We start from the raw sequence: 20170 nt of genomic DNA, 5'->3' as shown, positions 1-20170 counted from the left end.
AAGCACGAAAGTTTGGGATGTTGATTGCGGAATATGTGTCAAACATGTCATAATAATAACATATCCTGGTTCAAATTTCAACGTTGTTGTGGATATGGCAATACTGTCACTCCAGAGATAAAGTAGGATGTGACATTATTTATGTCTTGTCAAACCCCTCCCGTGTTTGTGAGTACAACCTTGCTAAAAAAGCAGACGATCATATTTCACTTTTCAGTTTATTGTCCATAAACAGTTACGACCAAACCTACAGTTTAGTGTTTATTTAGAATTAAGAGTTTCGATCTACACTACAATCAACAGTTACACCAGATGGGTCAATCTGCACAATTGAATTGTCAGTTCAATTATAATGAATTTATATGACCTGTCGATATAATTAGTCTACATATTTTATAACTTGTTTTTCAATACAAACTGTAGGCCTAATGGTCAGCGACTAATTAACGCCATTATTGTCATGTTATTTCTGAAATATGCTGTGTAAAAAGTTTCAGTAGATTTTTGTTATGCCTATAACACAAGGGAATCAAAACAGTGTAAATAGAAGTTTCCCGTCGACCAACTGTGTATACCAGTTATCGCCATCGCTTAAAGGGGAAGTGTACACGCAAAAATCACTTTCTTTCTTGTTTTAAACAAAACGCAATTTTAGAATTAGTTAGTATCAGTGTTTGAAAATATACACTCATTTTTCTCACAGTCAATGTAGCGAGCTCACAATAAGTGTGAAAATGTCATGCCGTTATGAGGCCGTCGTTTTCCGAGCTAATCAGGCTTGAGTTATCCCCCTTAGATTATGACGTAATTGGTGCCAATTCAACTGGGTCCCTGTCTATTCTCAACGCAAAAGATATCAAGTACCAGTTTGCGGTAAAACAACATGGCCTACGACACACTCCGGCGCAGTGGTGACTCAGCATAACGCTATGCTAGATGGCATCTGAGACGCAAGAATCACACACCTGTACCTACACCACGTGAAGCGGCTCTAACAAAGCATGATGACGTCATAATGTTTATCAATTGGCACCAATGACGTCATATTGCAAGGGGCATAAGCCATGGTGTTTTTGTTATTGAAATAGAACACCTGGTAAATGTGAAAAATATAAATAGCTTTAATGCGAAAAATATGTTGATTAATTGTGATATTTTTATATTTTTGTCTATGACACTTCTAGGTTAACACTTTTGATGTGGAAATAGTACAAGAAAAATAGGTTCATTTCCGTGTGAACTTGCCCTTTAACAGCATGTGCCATTTGATCATGTGCAAACACTTCAGTTATACCAGAGACCATATAATCTATTATATGGTCTCTTGTTATACTGATTACAATTTTCATTATCTCTGGTACCTCACTCAATTTTTTGTCAATTTGTCATCTGAATGATGTAAACTCAGGGTTAGGAATTGGCAAACTGCCCAACAGTTAAGGTATCATAAGGACAAGTAGAAATTTGCCATTTTTAAGGGTTTTACTATATGTTATCATTATAAGGACTAGTAAACTAAAAATGTTAGTTTCTCCTGTTGTAAACCAAAATTCTCCAAATTCAATTTACACATGCATATCCTTAACACTATATTCTGTGGATTTTGCAATATATACAGGTTATGCATTTTTTTTTAAAATAGCTCAATTAGGTTTTATGATTGTATTTTGGGGAAGAAATGACAGACAGACAGTAAACAATGACAGAACTGAATGAGCATTATCGTGTTGATTGATTTTTGTTTACACATGAATTAGTCATGTGTCTTTTCTAAAGTTGTATTTGAGCAAGGAGTTTAAATGATGTTATTTTTAATATTTCCTCACAAGAGTCAGTTTTGTTCAACATTTTGAGATCAATATTTCCCTCTTTTAATGAAAACGAGCATAAAGTAAAATGAGATTGCAATCACCATGATCATGGGGAGTTGGCGATAATTGGTCCAATTGGATAATTAAGTTGTACGTTTTCTTACTTACTCACCAACTTCTATCAGTGTGTGCTTGAGAATTGGATGAACACATATTCTGAATATAATCCCGGAACTGGTTTCATGTGTTCATTCAGATAACCATATTATTATTGTTCATATTCATCAGTAATATTTATCTTAGTGCTCTCTCACATGTGATGGCCCAACCTTGGTTTTTCAGTATATGAAAAATAGAACATCTTATGAAGTTATCCTTTAGACATGTCACAACAATTATTGTGGGTATTAAACAATATGAGTAATTCTACAGTTTAGGTCTAAATACATTGTTAGAAATTGGCACTAGTCCTGTAGTCCTTACCAAACTGAACAGTAATTAAGTTATCATTAAGACTAGTAGAAATTTGCCATTTTTAATGGGTTTACTATATGTTGTCATTATAAGGACTAGTGGACGAAACTATCGCAGAAATAGTGTCCCCCCTCTAAAACATGTAAATATTAAATTATTTCATTCAACAATATTCATATATTTTAGAACATACATTCTTAATTTTTACCTTTGCCTAAGTTTGTCAGGTTTTAAGTCTAGGTTTGCTGAATACATGAAATGTTGTCTAACATGGTCTAATCTATCGGCTACATTTGCCTGATAGCTAACTTGCCTGATTATTGACATTTATCACACTTGGCTGTTTGCCACTCATTTGGGATCCTTTTTGGCCAAGCCAGGTCTCTTCTAGACCCAACCGGGGGCACGGGGGGCCCAGTCGTCTAAGGCGCCGCGATTCGCTGTGCAGAGTTGCGTCCCTTGGGCACACCAGAAACCTATGATTGTGGGTTCGAATCCCGGTTCGCCCCGATTATGTTTCTAGGTTTGTCAGCACCATACCCGTGCTCGTGGGTTTCACCGAAGCGGTAAACGTCTGAGACATGCATCGCTTCGGGCTTTCCTCCCACATTAAGCTGACACGCCGAGATATAACTGGAATACTGTTAAAAGCGGCGTTAAACTAAACTCACTCACTCACACACTCACTCTAGACCCAACCCCTCCACCAAGGGGTCCACACCAAGCAGGCTACATATACTAATGGAGCTCTTCTGTTTCAGCCTTTCAATATGCAATCTCTGACCCAGAGTATTAAAGCAGTTTGTCAGAATACGCACATCATCTGGTATCACATCATCTATTTATTGTCAGGTAAGCAGTTTGTAGAAAGAATTAGTTTTAAAAAAATGAATTCATAGTTTGCATGTACATTGAGATTCACAATTTTTTATTACTAATTTCATGGTTTATTTGCAAATTTGATGTATGCATGATATGATAATTACAACTTACAGTGTGCTCATGGTATCATGGTTAGTGTCGAAAGTGTGCTCATGTTAAAGCATTTTAAATTGACACAAGTCCTATTGTCTGTGCAAAACTGCCCAATGGCAAAGGTATTATAGGGTCGAGTAGAAATTTGCCGTTTTTAAGGGTATTTCCACATGACAATGTATTATTAATTGTAAGGACTAGTGCAGTGTTTGAAGTTCACACTTCAAAAAAAGAAATGCACAATTGTTGTACCTAATAGTCGATATATTTAATTTAATATCATAGATACAAATATGAAATTTTGGAGCTCGGTGGTCACATGTTGGCGTTGTACAAAGGCATTGAAAACTGTTCATTGTCATGTCATATAAGGCCACAAGGTTGTGTGACCGCCTCGGGCAGCAATCATGGCTCTGCATCTCCTCAACACTGACTGGATAAGTGTACGAATTCTGTCCTGCCGAATTCTGCACCATTCTGCTTGTAATGCATTGGTCATTTGTAGGTGTGTCTCGGCGTGTTCTGACGTTGACATACACGTCAATCGAGTTCATCCCAGAGGTGTTCCATTGGGTTCAGATCTGTTGCAAAACAGGGACGATAACTGGTCTTCTGGATTGGATTCCAGCCTCGCGAAAATGGTTCCTGCTCAAACCAGGGATGCGTCCTGCAGTCTCCGTAGCTGTGGCATTATGCTTGCCTTTTTATAGCCACTGCCATGAATTACGAATACCATAACATTTTTATACAAGTGTGAAAACAATGCCATTTAAGACATTTCAATTTGACAATGGCTGCGTTTTGATGCACTGTTTGTCGAATATCAGGCCAGCAACAATTTCCAACAACATGTATCCAATTTATATACCGGATTTTTTGTCAGGTTCAATGAACTACATACTACCTGTGCGTTGCTTTTTTTTAAGAGTGTAAGTGCCTGCCAAAGGCCTTTGGCAGGTAAATTATAGTCTGGAAGTTAATTTAAGGTACCGACGTTTACTACAATATCTGAAAAACCATTGGACCTGCTCCAGTCAAAGTTGATATGAGATTATGAAACAGTCATACATAACTGGATATTACATTTATAGACAATCGGTGCATGAATAAAAAATCTGTCTATTTAGCTATCACTATATTTCATCAACAACCAGACCTGTTCGTCACGGGTGGAACGAGCATTCATTGTTACAGCCATCTGCATAATGCTACCCCTGCATCACAGGGCCATATGACACAGTTGAACCAATCAACTCAACTCGAAAGGTTGCACGGGAATCACGCATGCACGAATACGGTGTTAGCGCTGGGCGTCTCAAGCAGTTATTTAATAATATTTATCCAATTATTTTTGCATTCTTTTTCAGGTCAGTGTTATTGACTTGAATGTATCATTCCTTGCCACATTATTATATTTCATGCATCATATTATTAGCTGTAATATATCATACCTAATTATTCATTTAGACAAATCATTGCTTTATACAAAGCACGAACCTGAAATTCGTAGACAATTTCTAGAAATTCGTTGATAAATAAATGTTTTCTCACAAATCCCATGAACTACAAGAATGTTTGGGAATCAAATAAGATATATTTAAGATTCTTAAGAAATGATTAAGAATATGTACGAATATGTAAGAATTCATATCCGTGGTAATTCGGGCTATTACATGTCGTAGTGAAACAGGGGTATATGTATTGCACTATTCTTGGTCCCACGAAATGCCCTTGTCGTCAGATTCGGAGTCTGTGCTATCACCTAAATGAACAACAACAGGCTGGACAGTATCTGGTCGGATACAGTCTTGTTTACAATACTCTTCCTCAACTTTGAAAACACGTTGGACACAGTTTGCCCAACGTACATCTGTAATTCCTCCCATCCCTTTCAAGACAATCTGCTTGACGTCAGCAAGCTTGAAGGTCTTATTTTGCCGTGCGACCATATTTTTCAAATCACCCCTGATTAGTTCGATGGGATACAAGTCACAATGGTAAGGAGGAAGTCTAAGCACTTTGTGACCGTGTTCTCTCAACATGTTGTCAATCAAATAAGAGGGCGGGGGTTTGTTCTGAAGAACTAGTTGGTAGTAGTCAGTTTTTTGGGCTTTTGTGGGCCGAGCAATGCGGTTGTTGTCCAACCACTGACATATCTCACCTTTTGTGGAATTTGAGATTTGACAATGGTTAATAGGATCTTGACAACTGTGATAGCTAGGGAGCATTGTCCATAACCACCAAGGACTTATCAGGCAGTGCTAAGAGGAGCTGCTCCTCAACATACGCAGTGAAAACCTGACTATTCATCTCAGTATGGTAGTCTCTGCCATCTGTAGATCTGGATCTGAACACTAGGTCACACCCAGGGAGTACACCTCTGTGGGAGCCTGCATGGAGGACAATCAGGCACTCCCCTTTACCAGGGGGGATCTTGCGCTGTGGCTCTCTGGTATCTGGGTGAGACCATTGGTAAGCCGCTGTGTGGCAGGCGTTTACCCAGGTTTCATCCAAATAGACAGGCTCATAGCCCTCTTCTCGTTTCTTAATAGTGCGCAAACAATTGATACGCAAACGAATGATATCTTGTCACATTGCTAGTTTCAACCCTTTCGTATTTTTGTACTGATATCCAAATTTGGAAAGGAGTTTACAAATGGTCCATTTGGAAATATCTAAGTCATGCTCTGTAAGGAGAATTTGTTTTTGTTTTCGTGTTGAAATAAATTCATTTTCTCGTGTTAACCACCGACTCACGTCCCTGACAACTTTCTTATCGAAGGAATCTAACTTTAATTTCCTATCCTGTTTTGAGATGCCCCTAAGGGATGTGCAGGGGAGCATGTGTTTTTATGAGAGTTTAAAATCTGAACTGCGGTTTGTTTGGGAAGCTGTAACTCATGAATTGTTCTTTTCATGTACTTTGAAATGTCAGAGAAGGGCGAACATCTTTCACTTTCGGCCTTAAAGTATTCAAATATTGTAACAACGAAACCGTTCGCATCAGCGGAGAGAAGCTTGCGTTGAGACATCACAAAATCTAATGCTAACACCAGATTCATGCGTACGTGATTCCCGTGCAACCTTTCGAGTTGAGTTGATTGGTTCAACTGTGTCATATGGCCCTGTGATGCAGGGGTAGCATTATGCAGATGGCTGTTACAATGAATGCTCGTTCCACCCGTGACGAACAAGTCTGGTTGTTGATGAAATATAGTGATAGCTAAATAGACAGATTTTTTATTCATGCACCGATTGTCTATAAATGTAATATCCAGTTATGTATGACTGTTTAATAATCTCATATCAACTTTGACTGGAGTAGGTCCAATGTTTTTTCAGATATTGTAGTAAACGTCGGTACCTTAAATTAACTTTCAGACTATACATGTCGAGCCCATAGTTTCAAATTTGTATGGGTCCTTATGGCCTACAGTAAATTTACGTGTCGATTTATTTGCCACAATAAGCTGCAGATCTGAAGAGTTTAGTCAGGGCCCGCAGCTTCCAAGGTCCTGCTGGCAGCCTGGCAATTTTTTTATACTTCAAGCCCTGGTCTAGTGGACTAAAAATATTAGTTTCTATCGCTGTGTCAGTGTTTAAGTGTGCCCATGTCTGATCTTTATTATCTAAAGTGTGTTGGTGGTGCATATTTATTTATTATTGTGTGAGGACAGACCGGAGGATGCCGCCATATCTCCATGTTATATTCCAGCTTCCTGTTGCTATGCTGGAAACTACTCGTGTACAAATGAAGCTAATTCCGTCACAAGAATTGAAGGAGTTGATTCAGGATCAATATACACTCTGCTTGAAGGACAGACATTCTATGATAACAACTATAACTGTCGGTGGCTGATAGACGCAGGTGCCGGGAACAGGGTCCATGTGACGGTGGTCATGTCGGACCTGCAGTGGGCACCTGAGAGTGCGATCTGCACCGGCGGCTACGACTATCTGCATGTCAGGGATGGTAAGAACAAATTGATGTTTCCATTGCTACTGTAGTTATTGTGCTGATGTGACAGGTGTTACTGTAGTTATTGTGCTGATGTGACAGATGCTACTGTAGTTATTGTGCTGATGTGACAGATGTTACTGTAGTTATTGTGCTGATGTGACAGGTGTTACTGAAGTTATTGTGCTTATGTGACAGGTGTTACTGTAGTTATTGTGCTGATGTGACAGGTGTTACTGGGGTTATTGTGCTGATGTGACAGGTGCTACTGTAGTTATTGTGCTGATGTGACAGGTGTTACTGTAGTTATTGTGCTGATGTGACAGGTGTTACTGTAGTTATTGTGCTGATGTGACAGATGTTACTGTGGTTATTGTGCTGATGTGACAGATGTTACTGTGGTTATAGTGCTGATGTGACAGATGCTATTGTAGTTATTGTGCTGATGTGACAGGTGTTACTGTAGTTATTGTGCTGATGTGACAGGTGCTACTGTAGTTATTGTGCTGATGTGACAGGTGTTACTGTGGTTATTGTGCTGATGTGACAGGTGTTACTGTAGTTATTGTGCTGATGTGACAGATGTTACTGTAGTTATTGTGCTGATGTGACAGGTGCTACTGTGGTTATTGTGCTGATGTGACAGGTGTTACTGTGGTTATTGCGGTGATGTGACAGGTGCTACTGTGGTTATTGCGGTGATGTGACAGGTGTTACTGTGGTTATTGTGCTGATGTGACAGATGTTACTGTGGTTATTATGCTGATGTGACAGGTGTTAATGTGGTTATTGTGCTGATGTGACAGGTGTTACTGTAGTTATCTCGATTAGATGCAACTGTAGTTATTTTGTATCAGGTGCTACTGTAATTAATAGTTATTGTGCTGATGTGACAGGTGTTACTGTAGTTATTATCATATGTCAGGTGCTACTGTAGTTGTTATCACATGTCAGGTGATACTGTAGTTGTTATCATATGTCAGGTGTTATTGTAGTTGTTATCATATGTCAGGTGCTATTGTAGTTGTTATCATATGTCAGGTGCTATTGTAGTTGTTACCATATGTCAGGTGCTACTGTAGTTGTTATCATATGTCAGGTGCTACTGCAGTTGTTATCATATGTCAGGTGATACTGCAGTTGTTATTATATGTCAGGTGTTACTGTAGTTGTTATCATATGTCAGGTGCTACTGCAGTTGTTATCATATGTCAGGTGCTACTGTAGTTGTTATCATATGTCAGGTGTTACTGTAGTTGTTATCATGATGTGTCAGGTGCTACTGCAGTTGTTATCATATGTCAGGTGCTACTGCAGTTGTTATCATATGTCAGGTGCTACTGTAGTTGTTATCATGATATGTCAGGTGCTAATGTGGTTGTTATCATATGTCAGGTGCTATTGTAGTTGTTATCATATGTCAGGTGCTACTGCAGTTGTTATCATATGTCAGGTGCTACTGCAGTTGTTATCATATGTCAGGTGCTACTGCAGTTGTTATCATATGTCAGGTGCTAATGTGGTTGTTATCATATGTCAGGTGCTAATGTGGTTGTTATCATATGTCAGGTGCTATTGTAGTTGTTATCATATGTCAGGTGTTACTGTAGTTGTTATCAAATGTCAGGTGCTACTGCAGTTGTTATCATATGTCAGGTGCTACTGCAGTTGTTATCATATGTCAGGTGCTACTGTAGTTGTTATCATATGTCAGGTGCTACTGCAGTTGTTATCATATGTCAGGTGTTACTGTAGTTGTTATCAAATGTCAGGTGCTACTGCAGTTGTTATCATATGTCAGGTGCTACTGCAGTTGTTATCATATGTCAGGTGCTACTGTAGTTGTTATCATGATATGTCAGGTGCTACTGTAGTTGTTATCATGATGTGTCAGGTGCTACTGCAGTTGTTATCATGATGTGTCAGGTGCTACTGTAGTTGTTATCATGATGTGTCAGGTGCTACTGTAGTTGTTATCATGATGTGTCAGGTGCTATTGTAGTTGTTACCATATGTCAGGTGCTACTGTAGTTGTTATCATATGTCAGGTGCTATTGTAGTTGTTATCATATGTCAGGTGCTACTGCAGTTGTTATCATGATATGTCAGGTGCTACTGCAGTTGTTATCATATGTCAGGTGCTACTGTAGTTATTATCATATGTCAGGTGCTACTGCAGTTGTTATCATATGTCAGGTGTTACTGTAGTTGTTATCAAATGTCAGGTGCTACTGCAGTTGTTATCATATGTCAGGTGCTACTGTAGTTGTTATCATATGTCAGGTGCTACTGTAGTTGTTATCATGATATGTCAGGTGCTACTGCAGTTGTTATCATGATATGTCAGGTGCTACTGCAGTTGTTATCATGATGTGTCAGGTGCTACTGCAGTTGTTATCATGATGTGTCAGGTGCTACTGTAGTGGTTATCATGATGTGTCAGGTGCTACTGTAGTTGTTATCATGATGTGTCAGGTGCTACTGCAGTTGTTACCATATGTCAGGTGCTACTGTAGTTGTTATCATATGTCAGGTGCTATTGTAGTTGTTATCATATGTCAGGTGCTACTGCAGTTGTTATCATGATATGTCAGGTGCTATTGTAGTTGTTATCATGATATGTCAGGTGCTACTGCAGTTGTTATCATGATGTGTCAGGTGCTACTGCAGTTGTTATCATGATGTGTCAGGTGCTACCTGTAGTTGTTATCATGATATGTCAGGTGCTACTGTAGTTGTTATCATGATGTGTCAGGTGCTACTGTAGTTGTTATCATGATGTGTCAGGTGCTATTGTAGTTGTTACCATATGTCAGGTGCTACTGTAGTTGTTACCATATGTCAGGTGCTACTGCAGTTGTTACCATATGTCAGGTGCTACTGTAGTTGTTATCATATGTCAGGTGCTATTGTAGTTGTTATCATATGTCAGGTGCTACTGCAGTTGTTATCATGATATGTCAGGTGCTATTGTAGTTGTTATCATGATGTGTCAGGTGCTACTGCAGTTGTTATCATGATATGTCAGGTGCTATTGTAGTTGTTATCATGATATGTCAGGTGCTACTGCAGTTGTTATGATATGTCAGGTGTTATTGTAGTTGTTATCATGATGTGTCAGGTGCTATTGTAGTTGTTATCATATGCCAGGTGCTACTGTAGTTGTTATCATATGTCAGGTGCTACTGTAGTTGTTATCATATGTCAGGTGCTACTGTAGTTGTTATCATATGTCAGGTGCTATTGTAGTTGTTATCATATGTCAGGTGCTACTGCAGTTGTTATCATGATATGTCAGGTGCTATTGTAGTTGTTATCATATGTCAGGTGCTACTGTAGTTGTTATCATGATATGTCAGGTGCTACTGTAGTTGTTATCATGATGTGTCAGGTGTTATTGTAGTTGTTATCATACGTCAGGTGCTACTGCAGTTGTTATCATATGTCAGGTGCTACTGTAGTTATTATCATATGTCAGGTGCTATTGTAGTTGTTATCATATGTCAGGTGCTACTGTAGTTGTTATCATATGTCAGGTGCTATTGTAGTTATCATATGTCAGGTGCTACTGTAGTTGTTATCATATGTCAGGTGCTATTGTAGTTGTTTTCATGATCTGTCAGATGCTATTGGGTTGTTATCATGATCTGTTGGGTGCTAATGTCATGCTGATACTTCAGGAAAGGATGAGACTTCCCCGACTATCGTCCTGTGGTGTGGGTCACGCAACCCCTACAGTATGACCAGCACGGGGCAGTACATGTCCGTGACATTCCAGTCCAATGGCAATAACCCGTACAACTATAGAGGGGCGAACCTCAAGTTTCAGGTGTTTGGTAAGTGTGTATTCTCGCTGAATTATGAAAAAGACTGTTGGATATAGCAACAACAGTTTGATTCTCTATTCTTTTTATGTTCATTTGATTGTAAAACTTGATATAGTATGCACTTACTCTGAAACAACATTCCCTAAAAAAATAACTCCATATTATTGTTTATTGTTTACATGTGGTGCATGGACTATGGTGCCTTACTGTTCACTGTCTTGTTGTAGATCGAGGTTCATGTCTGCCTGGATGGTCAAGTCTGTCACCTACACATTCCTTCTGTTACAAACTGATGACTCACACCGAGACCTGGAGCACGGCACAGATGTTCTGTAATTACAACCAGGCAAACCTTGCTGTCATTCACACTCAGAGGCAACAAGACTACCTCAAGAGTATGTATCTCACCATCACATAGAAGCAACAAGACTATTAATTTTGTGTGGATGTTCGTTACTTTGAGGGATGTTTACGTTTGCTCAAGGCATAAAAAATTGGAATTTCAATATGGCCGCCAGGTAGGCCATATATGATTTAAGATAAATAAATTAAATAATCTCCTTCTCCAGGACTTAAGGGGCCAAAGTTCTGACACAAGGTGAGATGATCACCCCATGTGGTATCAAGATTATTCAAGGCATCTTGACTAGAAATTAAATATAGCTGCCAGCAGTCCCATTGGAAACTATGAAGAATTGAGTGTCATCCGTTGAAAACATTTGCTCAGAAACCATTGGACCGGTGAAGCTGAAACTTCACATGCTTGTTAACCCCCGCCCCAACGAAGTTGGCGGGGGATATAGAAATGGGTTTCGTCTGTGTGTGTGTGTGTGTGCGTGTGTGCGTGTGTGCGTCCCGAAATCGTTTCCGGAGCATAACTCAGAAACCGTTAAATATTTCTCTACGAAACTTTGCATGTCTATCAGACTCATGCTGAACTGGTGCCTTTTGCTATTTAGGAATTTTATAAATTTTTATTTTTTACGTTTCCATGGCAACAAGTTGGACTTAGGTTCTATAAGGGTGGTGTTCGTTTACGGAGCATAACTCAAAACCCATTCAATACTTTCTAACAAAAACTTTGCATGTTTACCAGACACATACTGGACTGGTGCCTCTTGCTATTTAGGAATTTTAGATAAAAAATAATTTCACGTTTCCATGGCAATAAGTTGGACTTAGGTTCTACAGGGGTGGTGTTCGTTTCCAGAGCATAACTCAAAAACCGTTAAATACTTTCTTACAAAACTTTGCATGTCTACCAGGCACATACTGAACTGGTGCCTTTTGATATATAGCACTTTTAGAAGTTTTTATTGTTTATGTTTCCATGACAACAAGTTGGATTTAAGTTTTAATATAGGATTGGTTTACTTAAGGAGTGTAACAAATAAACTGTTAAATATTTCCTTGCCAAACATTGCATGTCTATATATAAAGCGCATACTGAACTAGTGCCATTTGATGTTAAGGAGTTTTAGAAATGTTTATTTTAGAATTTCAATTGCAACTATTTTACATCGGCTAAGAGAAATGTTGGGTCAGTTACCTGGTTTGGGACCATAACATGTTAAAATGGGTGGGGGATATAGATGACTTTGTCAACTATATGCTTGTTCCCAGCAATAATGACACATGAATTTGTTGAAGAGACTTGGTATTCATCTGGCAACATTGACAAAGTTATTTATGGCCATTGCTCTGTCCTATTTGTTCAAAATGTAATGACATTTGGCACACATGTAGTTAGTAATGGACATCAACACATTCATGATTTGTTCTTGGTTTTTTAATATTTAAAATGTTCACCTAGATTTGACCTTTGCACTTGACCTTTGCACTTGACCATACTGACAGCTGTAACTTCTTTTGGCAATTTCTCAGCTGTTTTGTTTCAGAATGTCATGAAATATGTTACATGCAGGTAACAGTGGGGCTGAAACTGTATGCCCCGGTTTTCATTATAATTTAAAGTTTAATCTTGTTTTGAGCTTGCAGTTTGGACCATGCTCTTAGATTCTCTCAATATCCATTTCTTTGCCATGTAAAGAGCATCTTCTCAGAAACCAATGGACCAACAACCTAAAACAGTTGTTCTGTTTTATTTGCATATTTTAACATTTTTACCATTGCACCTCGACAAGACTGAAAACTGAAACTTAAGGCCATTTTGTTTCACTGGTACATGTATATATTGTTTTCGTAGATGTGTAGTTTGTTGTGGATTCAACACATGTGTTCTGCATTTTTCAAAATATATGACTTTTATTATTTTATATTTTAATATTCATTATTAAATTATAAAATGCTTTTACATTCTCTCAAAATACAAATTTATCTCTGAAAACAACTTCTCCTCTGAAATTGCCAAAAAGTGGGGGCTGAACTTTGGCATGTATGGTTTGGCAATTATGACATAATTTGTTCTTTCTGAATTTTCCAATTTGTGTTTTAGTCAACAGTATTTATGCAGTGAATATTTGAACATGATTGCTAACAGCAACTTTCGTTAAGTGGCTGTTTTTGTTGACCTTTTTTGAGACTATTGACTACATATCCAGCGCCATGGCACTATATTGTACTCCTCATTTGTGAAAGTCTAGTGTTAGACAGTATCCTGAAGTAGATCCTCTGTGAGTTGGTGTCAATGTTACAGATCTGGTGACGGACAGGGCATGGATAGGTCTCAGCAAGATAGCATCCGAGTCTAAGATGGAGTGGATTGATTTGTCACAGAAAGATGTAGACTTGTAAGTAGCTCCCATCACCACTGTGCTGCATCTACAACAGAACATTGAAAGTAGCCGAGATAATTGTACTTATGACTCTTCATCTTCAGCTGCTTTTCCTCAATATCAGAAAAGATGGTGAGGCTTTTAGATTTTGAATTGATTTAGAAATTGATAATAACCCTGCAAGACTGGTTTCATGGAGGTGTCAGGTCTCCAACAACTGCAGTTTGGTCTACCTGTAGTTTAATTACAGTCCTATTCTAGGATGTGCCACTTGTTATAGTTACAACACACCAAGACGAGTTGTTTGGGCAGTAAGAGCACGGTTTGGCTTGGCATTTGATTGACAGACAAAAGGACCAAGGGGCGGAGCCTTCCAACCGTTTTTAACTTTTAATCTAATTGTTAATCAAGGGTTAACTTTGGAATTTTCAAAGGCACATTAGAAATTTCTAACTATTAATTTTCCGAATTTAGCAAAATGCGTTCTGTGTCCAGTTGTTTTTATGTTTGACAGTTAAATTGTAATCTTTTGATAAAGTTATAAACATTTCTATTGTTTTTTGTTGTTTATTTACGTTATTACTCTTGAACACTGTGTACAACAGTAAAGAAACATTGTTGTAACTACCATGATACAGCACGGGTAAGATCAAAGGTACCGCTCGCAACCCGTGCTACAAGTTTTGAATACAGAACTGAGTATTTTCAAGATTTGTTTTGATTTATGTCAAATTTCTGATCCACTTTTCAGTTTTGCAACACATGACTTTCAGAGTAATGAAGACTGTGTTCTGGTAGACAAGGACAGCGGGAAGTGGCAAACGGCCGACTGCTCTCGTATTACAGCATACTTTGTGTGCCAGACCAACAAACGTGAGTAGGCCCTGTTATAACACTGTACATAACCTCCACTGACACACAGTAGAACACTATGTTCGTCTGTGACATTAAACAGAATAAAGTAAGGAAGTACTCATGTAATTGCAACACTGTTGTAATATAAAAAATCACTCTCATTATAGTTATAATGATGACTATTTGTGAAACTCTACGTTTTTTTTATCATAATTGCAGAAGAAAGCACTACCATCTACCCTATTCCTGAAGGCAAAAAAGAAGTTGGTGAGTTTATTTACAATATTCAGACCATGTTTTGTTTTGTTTGTTTGTTGTTAAATGCCGCACTCAGCAATATTCCAGCTATATGATGGCGGTCTGTAAATAATCGAGTCTGGACCAGACAATCCAGTGATTAATATCCTGAGCATTGATCCACGCAATTGGGACCGATGATATGCATCAACCAAGTCAGCGAGCCTACAACCCGATCCCGTGAGTCACCTTTTACGACAAGCATAGTCGCCTTTTACGGCAAGCATAGTCGCCTTTTACGGCAAGCATGGGTTGCTGAAGACCTATCAGACCATGACATTGTGTTCTACAATTATGACATTGTGTTCTACAATTATATCATATCTCACAGAAAAGGCCCTCATCAACCAAAGATACATACAGATAAATGTGATGCGGCAAACTGGATTGAGTGGGCAGGCTTGGTGACATGGTTAGGGCATGTCATAGTGTATATATCTGCATATATCATGCTCATGTTGTCAATCACTGGATTGTCTTGACCAGACTCTTTTTTGTAATATTATTTACAGACCGCCGTCCTATACCTGGTATATTGTTGAGTGAGGCGTTAATCAAACATGCGTACAAACTTAAATTATAATTATTATTTGTTTATTTTTATTTTTTTAGAAGCCTAAATTACGTTGGGTGGTCAGGCTTGGTAACCTGGTTGACTGGGTGTGATTATACCCAAACAATGTGTCATATCATGATATCAACCATAGGGCTGGGACGATACACCAACTGTGAGGTCCGATACGTATCGCGATACCTTACTCGTGATCTGATATGTATCACGATACACCAACCGTGAGGTCCGATACGTATGGCGATACCTTACTCACGATCCGATATGTATCTTGATACTTGCATGTGCTCTTCTCTGTGGTGCATAAGCCATCTTTTTCATAGACAGGATGGCAAAATACCTGGCACACTGATGATTTACACTGAGCAGTGTCAAGTATGGCACAACAAATGAAAATATTTATGTTTTCACTATTAACTTAGACTACTGATTAATGTTATGGAACAGTTATTAAAGCAAACATTTAAGGTCAGAATCGATATGTTTTACTTAGTGTGTGACTGTGATCGATGCTTGTGATCAAGAAGTAAACAATCATGATGCACCGGTGTATCGTCCCACCACTAAGCAACTACTGTCTTGTCTGGCCCTGACTCATTTATTTAGGGTTCACACAGGCTTGATAAGGTCTATAACTTTAATGTCTGTCTTGAAAAGAGTAATACTGTATTCGACGTTATAAGCGCCCAGGGCGCTCTCGAAATTAGAAACAGGGGGCTCTTATTAGAATGTTATTTTGGTGGAAAAAACAGAGTTGAAAGATAAATTTCGTGGTTTATGCTGACAGCCTGAAATGTTTATGTACGATAGATGTATTTTTCCAGAATTAAATGCCCATAATTAAGGGTGCGTAAAACACACGAGTGCATATTATACGCGAATAAATAAGTCTTGTGTACATTGATCACTCGGAAGGGGTGCTGATTGGGATTGTTCAATTGCCAATATCTTAGCAAAAGACGCCGTGCGGGGCGTTGCGGGGCGCTTATTACGTCGAATACGGTCGATTAGATGCTGCCTTGCAATGGCCTTCAGAATGATCTGTTCTTCGTCAGTAACCATAGAGGTATCTACCCTTGGATGCTTGTGTTAGAGTTGAATGTTCCCGAATCTGTGGCAGAGGGAGGCAGCCTTCTTCAGACCTTGAAGTAGCCCTGAATTATGTTTCTACACTCTATACAAACCCTGATAGAGCTGACTGCAGTGTTACACAACAAACAAACAAAAGTCTTCAACAATTCCTTACTCTCCAACCCATGGAGATCCGGGTGAGGATTAATTTTCAGCATCCCAATGCTTGTCGTAAGAGGCGACTAACGGGATCGGGTTGTCAGGCTCGCTGACTTGGTTGATGCATGTCATCGTATCCCAATAGCATGGATCGATGCTCATGATGTCAATCACTGGATTGTCTAGTCACGACTCGAATTTTTACAGACCGCTATCATATAGCTGGAATATTGCTGAGTGCAGCGTTAAACAACAAACCAGCCTAACAAATTCTTACTCTCCATGACTTCTGTTTCCAGAAGAACAGTCGGGGCTGTCCATCATCCTGGCCGCCGTACTGGGCAGTGTGGTGGTCATCGCAGCGATCATCGCAGCAGCCATCATATATCTGAAATGCTTTGCAAAGAGACGCCAGGAACAAAGTGCCTCAGGAACAAGTACATCGCAAAACAATGATAACCAATCTGAAATGACAACTCGAAATGGTTCTCAAGATTGTAGCAACCCTCCCGTGGCTCGTTCCCTGCTTCCGTCCGCACCTGACATGTATGCAGTGGACATAAGGCATCCAGATGTGGCCCCGCCCACCTACGAGGAGACAGTGCAAAATGATGGCTTGAAGGGGTCATATATTTGACAGTTTAACTGTGATACCCTCTATACCATTAACCATCACTCAGGACCATGTTTTTATACTATTAGAGCATCAGCCATGCTTTCACTTGCCTCACGAATGGTGTTATTACATGAATACATCGTTATCAGAACATTGCAAAGTGTTATTAATATATATATGAAGCATGTATGATTGGGTAAGGGACAAGTTTATAAGTTCGATGTCAGATAAAAATCATATATCCTTAGGTTTAGGAGTGTGTGTGTGGGGGGGGGTTAAGTGTAGGATAAAGTATGTCCGAGGGTTTTTATGATATTAAAACCGCGGGTTAAGGATTTTGAATATCATAAAAACTCGAGGGGAAGTGTTTCATCTAAGTAATAAACTGAAAAAAGAAACTAAATACATTTATCAACATTTTTATGTTTCAAACATACTTTCCATGATTCTTAGGAAACGGGCGTAAACTATCTGTTGCTGGCGTATGGCACTTGAAAAAGACATTCTTAAAAACATTGTGATTTATCAGCGCCTCTGTAGCCTTGTGGTACACTCACTGGGCTACAGATACGAAGGTTGCGCGTTCGATCCTGGGGAATACAAAAGAAAACAATTTTCATTTGATTTTTCATTTCATTACATTGAGTTCAAATGCAAAATAAATTTCCAGCGAGAAACATTTATATTGATAAAATCCCTGTTGTATTGATAAAATCCCTGCGTTATTATATAAAATCCTGGGGATAGTATAACATCCCTGTTTATGAGATTCAACCCGACTGGAGAACAATAGCATGATGTCACTGGAGGTTGATAATGGCCCTGCAAGTTTTCCATCCAACAAGATCAACTGACTGATTTCTCCAGGTTTTACATAGTAACTAAACTGATATGTTGTTTAGAGTCATCAAATATATCCAGTGTATATATCTAAATATATCCAGTGTATATATCCTTCCACAAGTTAGGGTTTTATCATCCCTGCCACTGGCAGTAGTGGTAAGTCCATCTAGTGCAGGGTGTAATATGGAAGGGCAGATTTGATCTATTAAAAGACAAGTTATTTTCAACACCCAGTAAAATAAACATGAGTCAGTAAACATTCTGATATAGCAGGGCACGACACAACAATTCTTGGCAAAAGAGGCCACAAAACTCAGGACATCAACATTTTCAGAATTAAGTATTTTTGGGGATTTGGGGGTATGTCTCAAAACTAAAGGTATTAAGTTTTTTGTCTGACATCAAACTTTTGAGCTGGTCCCTAATGTACATTTTGTGTGTGTGTGTGTGTGTGTGTGTGTGTGTGTGTGTGTGTGTGTGTGTGTGTGTGTGTCTGTCTGTCTGTCTGTCTGTCTATCTGCCTGTCTGCCTGTCTGTCTGCCTGTCTGTCTGTCTGTCTGCCTGCCTGTCTGCCTGTCTGTCTGTCTGTCTGTCTGTCTGCCTGTCTGTCTGCCTGCCTGCATGTCTGTCTGTCTGTTGGTTGCTCACCCTTCTAGATCTGTAATTAGGCTCCGCTACATTTGTACAAAAAGATATCATTTTTACAACTGAGTTTATATCAAAATACGTTTTTTCAGATGCGTTTTATGCCTTTCTGAAGTCTTAGTATCCTGTCCATCTATTTTTCTATAACTGTATATATTGACATTATGGTGTTTTGTACAAATAAGGTGTGTTTGACTTTAGTATATCCCAGTGTATTCTCTACAATATTATACCTGCAATTTTAGCTACAATATTCATGCTGAACCATGAACAGATTTGTTTGTCCTGTTTGTGAAGACAGATGATAGTTCTTATTGTATATAGACATGACTTACAATATTATTTGTAACATGTTATCTGGAGTATGATACATATCACAGCACCATCACTCATATTGCCTGGTTGATTACTAGACACATGGTCACATCTTCGTTTGACGAGTTTTACTGAGATTTTCCCTGTGTTGATAATACTTGCATGTACATGTCAATATTGTGCTGTTGTTATAACCTGGTCGGTACGCATCAGTATTGTGCTGTTGTTTAAACCTGGTCGCAACGCATCAGTATTGTGCTGTTGTTATAACCTGGCTGGTACACATCAGTATTGTGCTGTTGTTATAACCTGGCTGGTACACATCAGTATTGTGCTGTTGTTATAACCTGGTCGGTAGACATCAGTATTGTGCTGTTGTCATAACCTGGTCGGTAGACATCAGTATTGTGCTGTTGTAATAACCTGGCTGGTACACATCAGTATTGTGCTGTTGTTATAACCTGGTCGGTAGACATCAGTATTGTGCTGTTGTTATAACCTGGTCGGTAGACATCAGTATTGTGCTGTTGTAATAACCTGGCTGGCAACATCAGTATTGTGCTGTTGTTATAACCTGGTCGGTACACATCAGTATTGTGCTGTTGTAATAACCTGGCTGGTACACATCAGTATTGTGCTGTTGTTATAACCTGGTCAGTACAAATCAGTATTGTGCTGTTGTTATAACCTGGTCAGTACACATCAGTAATGTGCTGTTGTTATAACCTGGTCAGTACAAATCAGTATTGTGCTGTTATCGCAGTTGTTAAAGCCTTGTAAGCCATTGTTTGTCAGGTTACAACAAGAACAGATTGTTTATATGGTATGAGATGCATATTGTACATGATGTAAAGTTGTTCCTTATATTATACAGTAAACTATGTTTATAACAAACATGCTTATAAGAAACTGATGGATATAACAAACCTTTTTTTGGTTATGGTCTTTTGCCTTATACAGTGGTCCCTCGCTACAACGCTACCAATGGGGTCCAAATAATTCGTGGGCGTTATAGACG

The 20170-nt window shown here is 38.8% G+C and overlaps 1 protein-coding gene across 2 annotated transcripts; it reads left to right on the top strand.

Annotated features, from left to right (window-relative positions):
- The first annotated feature begins 2 nt into the window (after window positions 1–2).
- Window positions 3–20170, top strand: LOC124143250. Of its 2 annotated transcripts, none has more exons than XM_046512145.2 (9): window positions 3–168; window positions 3047–3137; window positions 6976–7233; window positions 10899–11054; window positions 11273–11440; window positions 13702–13795; window positions 14532–14653; window positions 14855–14902; window positions 17033–20170. In XM_046512145.2, exons 1-9 carry the CDS (start codon window positions 142–144, stop codon window positions 17368–17370), a joined length of 1302 nt encoding a protein of 433 aa, XP_046368101.2. In that variant the 5' UTR covers window positions 3–141; the 3' UTR covers window positions 17371–20170. The 2 variants fall into 2 exon arrangements, with proteins under 2 accessions (XP_046368101.2, XP_046368102.2); XM_046512146.2 differs by having other exon boundaries at window positions 6–122.

This window comes from Haliotis rufescens, unplaced genomic scaffold (genome assembly GCF_023055435.1).
Source record: "Haliotis rufescens isolate VD_foot unplaced genomic scaffold, xgHalRufe1.0.p SCAF_30, whole genome shotgun sequence".
NCBI lineage: Eukaryota > Metazoa > Mollusca > Gastropoda > Lepetellida > Haliotidae > Haliotis > Haliotis rufescens.
The sequence above is the reverse complement of the archived record's forward strand: the minus strand, read 5'-3'. Positions and strand labels throughout refer to the sequence as shown.